The 8,333-nt window shown below is 55.8% G+C and overlaps 1 protein-coding gene across 2 annotated transcripts in view; it reads left to right on the forward strand.

Moving 5' to 3' along the window:
* Positions 1-5,934, forward strand: part of IQSEC3 (IQ motif and Sec7 domain 3) — a 100,884-nt gene extending 94,950 nt beyond the window's left edge. The window contains exons 14-16 of one of the 2 annotated variants that reach the window (XM_006923865.1): positions 1,892-1,935; positions 5,448-5,759; positions 5,812-5,934. In XM_006923865.1, the coding sequence (XP_006923927.1) occupies positions 1,892-1,935; positions 5,448-5,759; positions 5,812-5,934 (479 nt within the window). Of the gene's footprint in view, positions 1-1,891; positions 1,936-2,021; positions 2,104-5,447; positions 5,760-5,811 lie in introns of those variants that run through there. The other variant, XM_006923866.1, reaches the window with a different exon arrangement.
* Positions 5,935-8,333: the final 2,399 nt, after the last annotated feature.

Here is an 8,333-nt window from a genome sequence, read left to right on the forward strand (position 1 = left end):
CTGCTGAGGAGCTCCAGGCTTAACTTCGTGGGATTTAGTGGTAGGGGTGAAGAGGAAGGTAAGAAACTGCACCAAGGCCCAGGATCCATGCGAAACAGCACCATGCACCCTGGAGGAGTCAGGCCAAGAGTCCTAATAATCCTGCCCCAGTGGGAATATCTTGTACCCTCCCACACCTGGGCTCTCTGAAGACTTCCGGTTCACTGGAAGAGATGGAGTTTATCCACTCCAAAGGGAGAAGCCAGCTTCAGGCTTTGTACCCATTTTGGCCATGTTCTCTACACCTGCCTCATCCTCCCGCTGACATTCTCTTACCCTCCTATCCCTTGCCCTCCCCTGATCCCCACCTGCAGGGAGCACGGGGCGGTGGGGAAGAGTTACCTCCACCTTTACGCTAGCAATCCCAAATGAAAATGAAAAAGAAATAGAGGTGGCACAAGAATTAAATCCCCTCCCAACAAATTCCCAGCAAACTCCCCAGAACTGTGCACTCATTAATTAATTCAGGCATTTTTTCTTACATTTAACAAACACTTATTGAGTGCCTGCTGTGTGCCACATGCTAAGCACTGGAAAGCCAGGGTCCTTGCTAGACATCGGCTTGAGCTGAGAAGCTCCAGTGGGTTTCATGCTGGTCCACAACCCTCAGAGACATCCAGGATGCCACAGGGCTGCAATGGACAGCATCACAGGATGGGTCACACCACTGGGAGATGTAATTCATTTTCCAAGCAGGACTTAGGACTCTTTTAGCTGCATGGAGGTTCTCACTGTGGTGTCATCTTCTGTGCATGGGTTTGACCAGCCATCATACATTCATAATTCTGCTCCCCCCACCTCCTGCCTGATTTTTCAGCCAAACCTTCCATTTCTATCAGGTCACAGTACTTGGGTCGCTGCTTGTTTTCACAGCTGTTTAAACTTCAAAGCCAAATCTCAGCTGTGATTGATTCCCTGACAGCTCACCACACACTCTGCACCCCAGCCTACCTCTTTTAAGCTGCAGGCCCCCGTCAGACCAGGATATGGGTCTCTAGGGCCCTGTCTGTCAGGGGCTTCCACATGGGTGCTTCTTGGTCCCAAACATTGGCACGGCCCCCCCGCCCTTTGCTACAGAGAGCAAGGGGATGAGCACAGCTTGGGAACCGGCGGCACCCTCTGGGGTGTGAGAGAAATCAGAGGGCTTCTAGCAGAAGGGCCCTGGGAAGCCTGTGGGCAGGGGATGACTGAGCCAGAAAAAGTCATCAACCTGTCCCTGGGTGTCCAAAGGGTCCCTGGTGCTGAGCCGGGCCAATCAGAACACCCTTGTAGCAATTACACAGCCATTATCAGCTCCGATGAGGGCCGGGCCCTGTGGTCAGTGCTAGCTATACAGGCCTCAGCTCGCTGAATGCTCACCACTTGCCTAAGCAGCAAGGATAGGAACAAAAAGAGAAAGTGGCCCCTCCCTCAAGAAGCCTGTGTTTGAAGAAGACATTAACGTGGTGCCCACAAACACCCAGTAGAGCCACCTTGTGTTTCTGGGAGCCAAGGGCAAATGCCAGCTCATAACCAGCTTGCACAGTCCATGTCAGGAAGGCTTTGACTATGGGTAAATTAGACTCAGCAATGACATTTCTACATTAGAAGGAATGGCAGAGATCTTCTAGTCTGTGAAGGCCCAGAGAGGTGTAACATCTTGCCCAAGGGCACACAGCTATTAAGTGGAAGAATGGGCTCCAACTGCTAGTCCACTGACCCCGGCTGCGTCTCAGTCAGGAGTGGCGTGGCACCCAGAGTCTTACCTCTCACACCCTCTAATAGCAGCTGTGCTCAGTTTGGGAAGGGGTGGAAGGCAGGGATTTATATTGGGACAGGTGGAGAATGAGCCCTGTGCTCTTTGCATTCAAAGCCAAAGCCGCGCTGGGGGAGAGGCCTACAGAGAGCACGGTGGAGGTAAGTGGAGGCCTGGTTGCCCAGGTGAGTGATTCTGTGCCCCCGCTTGTCCTTCTTCTCACCGTCTCTGTTGTTTCTCTTCTCAGGTATTAATCAATGCCTCCCCAGCCCGACTCACCATTTTACCAATTTCAAGAGATACAATTAAAAGTTACTGCTAGCATGGGTAATGTTCCAGAACCTAATTTAGCTGCAACACTATCTCCCATCCCCTAGCCTGGCCTGTCCCAGCTGATTGCCCCCCGAGGCCCAGTGCCCAGACTGATGCCATGCACATGAAGCCCATGCACCTCCACAGTGATCTCTCCCACACACTCCCAAACCCATGTCACACTGCTCACAGATCCCCTAATACTTGCTATATCAGAGAGCCCAGATTCTCCTCCCCTGTGTCCTGCCATCCTCTATGAGGGAGCCTGTATGCCCTCCGGAGAGTTACCCATTCCAGAGTGGACCCTGCCCTCCCAGATGCCTCTTGGGGAAGTTGGAGACTTGAGAGTGGGAGCAGCTGGGAGCGGGGTGCTTCTCTCTGGAACAGATGGAAAGCTGGCCATGGGGTAGGGATGTGTGCAGAGAAAATGAGGCAGAGTAGGGCTGGGGTTCTCTTAGGGGGTTTCCTGGACAGGGAGCTGATCTATTTGAAGGCTATTCAGGTTGGAGGGAAAGGCAGCCTATCTTCAAGCCACGTAGGAAGGGACTGGGGAAGTAGCGGCAACAGCTGGTCCTTCCAAGGCCCCAAAAGTGTCACCTGGGGGCACACAGTTGCCCCTACAAGCCTTGCTGGGCCCCGGTCCTCCTGCATTGGCTCTCCTCAAACCACAGTAAGCCCCCTCACTCCTTTTCTACCAGGCCTCCAGGGACCACTAGCTGCTCATACAGACACCTTCTTTCCCAACCCCCCTCTCCACTTAGAGGTCTGAGGGAGGTGCCCACCAGCCTAAGCTCCGGGGAAGCCCCAGTATACCCCAGGGGAGCCCAGTTTTTTCTCTCTTTCCATGGCCCCCCATCCCTCACACACCTGTGTCTGGAGGAGGCACCTTACACCGAGGAGCTTCCTGCCCCAGCAGCTGACCAGCCCCCAGGGTGGGTATTCCATTCCCTGCCCCCTTTTCTCCCCATCTTCCTGCAGCTGCCCATTCTCTAGCCTTGCAGATAAACACAGAGTTACCAGGCCTCCAGTTTGTTCTGCCAGCCCTGCCTGTGCCTTAGCCTGACCTGCATAGGGAGGACAAGCAATCTGATGGCCCATTCTCCCGTTCTACCCTACCCAGTGGGCCATGTGGCTATCTGCAAGGCTGTCACCCCCAGCTAGCCCCAGGGCCCTGCCAGCCTCTGCTCCCCTGCACAGAGGGCAGCCTTGCCGCCCTAGCCTCTCAGCTAGACCCTGAGCTCTTTTGTCCTCTGACCTCTCTCTGTCATTGCCTGGCCAAGCCCCTCTGGCAGGCACTTCTCCATCTTCTCCAAGCTGTTCTGAGCTGCTACTCATGTTCCATCCTCAAAATCTCTCTCTGTCTGTCTGTCTGTCTGTCTCTCTCTCTCTCTCTCTCTCTCTCTCTCTCTCTCTCTCTCTCCCCGCCCCCCCTTCATCAGCAGGGAGGTGAGAAGGAGGTCAGAATGAGAGAATGTTTTGCTGTCACTTCCTGCTTTCACTTAACTATTAAAGATCAGGCTGAGGTGGGGAGGAGGGAGGTGAGACAGAGTAGGTGGAATCAGAAAGTGGGAGATAAAGAAGAGGTGCAGGATGAGGCTAAAACTGTGGGCTACATGGGGGGTGCATGGGGAAGAGGAGGAGGAAGGCTCAGAATTTGGACTGGGGCAGCTAGGCATTTGCCCATGGAGGGACAGCTGTAGAGTCTGGGGGTAGAGAGCAGAAGGGACACAAGCCTGCCCCCACTGTCTCAGCCGCTTTTCTCCTGGGGAATAACTCAGAATACGAGCAAGTGGGGAAAGGAGCCTATCCCCTCCAGTAGCAGTGGACAGAAGCCTCTGCCTGAATAAGGACCACAGAGGGCTCCCTGGGAGGAAGGTGGGCCCCAGCCATGCTCTTTGCCTGCCCTGTGTCTTGCCAGGGCAGCGAGGGGCTCAGGGGCTCCCTCACTAGTTTGGGAGAATCTCAGTGCTACGAAGGCTAGAGGTTGAGAATGAAAAGTAAAGCCTGCTACAAGCTGAGCATGGCATGGCATGATGGCTTGTGAACATTGAAGAGCAGACAAAGAATGGGGGCTTGGGGAACTGTGGTGAGGGGTGCAGTCCACTGGGAATGTACAGACCTAGGAAGGAGGTGGGGGTGGTCCTTGCAATTGCACCTTTTGCCAACAAATAGGATTAGGATCTGCTCATTTAGGGCGCTGAGATAGTTTTGGGCTGAGCTATCTTGGTCTAGGCCTGGGAATAAGGTCCCCTCCCTGCATCCTGGATCCACCCCACCCCCACCCCATGCTCTGAGCAACTAGTACTGGGTGGTGGTACTAAGAACAGTAGGCAGCATCTTCGGAGGGAAGGGCCACCCCCCAGAGGGCACAGGTATCAGAAGGGGATTATGGTATGTCATATCTACAGGCTTGGCTTAGAGCTTGGGGATGAGGAATTAAACCCCTCTCCTTCCAGAATCTTTAACCTCCCTTCTACCCATTTTCTCCCCCTCCCCCTGCTAGCAAGAGGAGACCAAGCTGGTTCACAGTGACATCCATGGTCTGAGGGAGGGAGACACTTCCTCATGCCCCACCTAGGGGATAAAGATTAGAGTCCTCTCTGGGTACCTCCTCCTACAGCAGAACAAATTTAATGAGGACTCAGGTTGGGCCAGAAAGACAGCTGGGACCTGACTCTGGCCTGGGCTCTCTGGGCTGCTCTTGAATGTGTGGTCAAGGCTTTAAGGAGTCTGGCAGCATAGGGTGGGTCCAGATCACCCCTCAGGGATCTGTGGCATTCTGAGGTTTGGACGCCGTAGTGATGTCAGCAGTGACTATGAGGCTTCCCCTTTAACCGAACCAGTGGGAGGAGAGGGGTTGGAAAGGCTCAGAGATGCTTGACTCTGTCCCCGTGTCCTCCCTTTGTCCTCGATTCATCCCTGAGATGCAGGGAGAGGGCAAAGACCCTGCTTTTCAAGCTCTGAGGCTGGTAGAGAGGAAGGTGGGGGTGAAGTTTGTCCATGGCCCAAAGTACCCAGCAGGCTCATGAAGTCAGACTGCAGAGCTGTACAGAACCTTAGAGACATTGGTCCAACCGCCCGTCTCACAGATGAGGAGACCGAAGCCTAGAGAACTGAGGCTGCTTATGGTCCGTGGCCGAACACATCGGTCTCTTGACCACACCCAGGGTCGGAACCTGAGTCGGCAGCCAGTTTTCCTCTGGGTAGAGAGATGGGGAGTGGGTCAAGATGAGGGCTGAGAGCCCCTAATGGCGGGCACAGGAGCCAGGGATGGGAAGAAGGGAGGCTCAGGGTAGCCAGTCCTAGTAGCTGGGAATTAGTCTTGTAACATTTCATGCTTCTCTGGCTGTTTCTAAACTAGGTGTCAATTCACAACAGGCTTCAAACGTCCCAGCACAACTCCGGGCTGGGGGCCAAGAGGGGAGCTCCGGTGCCACTGCCAGACCCGCAGCCTAGCCCCTTGAGAGAGCAGCTCCCGCCGTTGCTGCCGCCGCCACCCACACCCCCAGGGACCCTGGTGCAGTGCCAGCAAATTGTCAAGGTCATTGTCCTGGACAAGCCCTGCTTGGCCCGCATGGAGCCCCTGCTAAGCCAGGCTCTCTCCTGCTACGCCTCTTCCTCCTCCGACTCCTGTGGCTCCACACCCCTGGGTGGCCCAGGCTCTCCTGTCAAGGTCATCCACCAGCCCCCGCTGCCCCCTCTGGGTGGCCGGCTCTCCTGTCAAGGTCATCCACCAGCCCCCGCTGCCCCCGCCCCCACCCCCCTACAACCACCCTCACCAGTACTGCCCGCCTGGCTCCCTGCTGCACCGGCGCCGCTACTCCAGCGGCTCCAGGAGCCTGGTGTAGACTCTGCCCCATGCTGCCGTTCCAGGAGGGCTGCCACCAGGGTCCCTGGACTGCACCCAGCAGCCCCGACTGCCCCTTCTCTGCACCTCACACCCTGGCACACTGCGCTCCTGGCCACCATCGCCGTCGTTTGGGAAGGAGAACCCCAATCCCTGGCACCTGGGCTTGCCTTGCCCGACCATGCTTCCCTTACTCAGTTGAGCACCCTCCCCCCAAATCTGGAGACATCACTGCACCCTTCCAGGCCCTGCACAGCCTGACACAGCCAGGCCTCCTTGTCATCCTGCCACCACTCACCTCGTGGACCATGGATAGGAAAGAACAGGAGCTGAGGGCCTACCCAGCTTCTGGGTCCTGAGTCTGTTGGGCCCTAGGCCTCAGGCCAGGAGGGTGGCACAAGAGTCTGGGGGCCAGCACCTGAGCACTGGACAGAAGGTGGTCTGGCTTTCTGCTCAGCACTAGGTGCCACACTGGGTGAAGGAGGCTTGGCCCTGGATCCCTGGAGGGACCAGGGGCGTGGGAATGTGGGGAGGGGGCTTCCTCTGCTGCCCCCTCCTAAGCCTGGCAGTCTCAGGAGGCTGCCTGTCTGTCCCCAAGGATGTTGGCTGTGCTGACCACGTCCTCTCCCTCCTCCCAGGGCCTTCGCTTTCTCAGGAGCTGGGCCCTGCCTGCCCAGGGCTACCCAGACTCCAGAAAAGCTTTGAGAAAGGGAGGAGGGAAGGTGGACCATTCAGCTTTCTGTAGGTCAGTTCAACAGGGCTGTGGAATCATGAGGTCGTATATCTACAAAATGCACCTTTTTAGAGTTTTAGTTCCCTAGACCCAAGTAATACGTAACCAATGCAAAGTGTGCACAGGGCATAAACATAAACATAAACATATCACATGTGAGAACCAGGTTAATTTCTTCCACTGCAGAGCGGAAACAGGGAGAAGATGGGTGGGCAGCCCAGAGGCAAATGCAACCAGCAGAGGTAGGATTGGGACTGAGTCAGGGCTCCCTCTTACATGACTTCTGTGGTCTCCATGAGGGATTTGGATGCAGAAGTGGGTGAGAGAAGCAGGTGCTCCGCAAGCACTTGCATTTCCCCAGCTGCCATCCCGAACTCGCCCCTCAGCCTCTAAATCTACCCCCTCCTCACCTCCCAGGAAGGCACCAGACCTGCCTTGTGCAGGGAGTGCTAAAAGAGTCCCTATACCCTCAAAGTTGCAGAGGAGAGCAAAGTGGGGATCACTGACCTCCTCAGGGCCAGGCAGCATTGGGAAGTCAACCTTTAAATGACCCCATGGAGCATGGACAGACCCATCAAAGACCTCAGGAGGCACCAGGGCCCCAAGCATGCCCTTTCGGGAGGTGTCTGTCCCAAGCCTGCTGGGCTCTACAGTCCTTCATTTTGATCCCCTCCTACTTGGAACCCATTAGCAAAGCATCCCAAGAGATGGAAGTGAATGTGGGCCAGGTCTAAAGTGACCCCTACCCCACGCCCAACTGCAGTCCCCTGGGCCAGCTAGGAGGCCCTGATTCTTCCACTCTCAGAACTTCCAGATGACCTAGTTTCCTTTGTATGTGTGTGGTCACCAGATGTCATATCATGATGTCACTGGCCCTGTGTTTGTCAGCTTGGTAACCAATTTGCTGTCTCCTCCACTGTGGCTCCCCAGCCGATCCGCTTTTGCCCTGTTTGCCCTGGCGCCTCTCCCGTGTCTGTTCTGTAACAGGGACACTCCAGTCAGAGCCTCTCAGAACGGAGTGGCAGACAGAGGGGTCACACGAATTCGGACACTTCAGACCCTTGGCCAGAGCAGGAATCCCCCCTAAAAGGTGACAGCGGGGCAGCAGGAGCGTAGTTGTGGGTATGGGAGTGAATAAATCTTGAATGAAGGGGACTGGTAATAGAGTGGAGGTTGTGGATGGGCAGCAGGGAGTATGAGTCTTGAAGGAAGAGGGGTTTTGAGGTGGGTAAACATGTTTATGAGGTGGGGACCACGAATGCCAGGGGCTGGTAAGGGAAGTGTAGTCTCAACCACCAGGACCCTTGTCACCTGTGCCCTCCGCCCTGTTTATGGGCATGGCAACTCTGGCGCCTACCTCCTACCTCTGCTGCAGCCCTGATTTTTCAGATGGGGACCAGCAGAGTCTTAGGACTGGCATGTGTGGAGTCTGTCTCTGAGGACCCGAATACTCAGGTAGTAGGGGCTTACCCCTAGGTGTTGCTGCCCTGAGCCCCACTGGCGGCAATGGGAGTTCTGGCTTAGAGTGCAGACCAGCCTGTGCTCAGCAGCCCATGGGGCCAAGCCTGAGCTGTGAGGGGCTTTTAATCCCCAGTGGCCTGGGGCAGGGTAGAGCTAGCCTTCCTCACTGTCAGGGAAGCAAGAGTTCCCAGTGTCTGCATCCTTCC

The sequence above is a fragment of the Pteropus alecto genome, unplaced genomic scaffold, assembly GCF_000325575.1.
Source record: "Pteropus alecto unplaced genomic scaffold, ASM32557v1 scaffold76, whole genome shotgun sequence".
Classification (NCBI taxonomy): domain Eukaryota; kingdom Metazoa; phylum Chordata; class Mammalia; order Chiroptera; family Pteropodidae; genus Pteropus; species Pteropus alecto.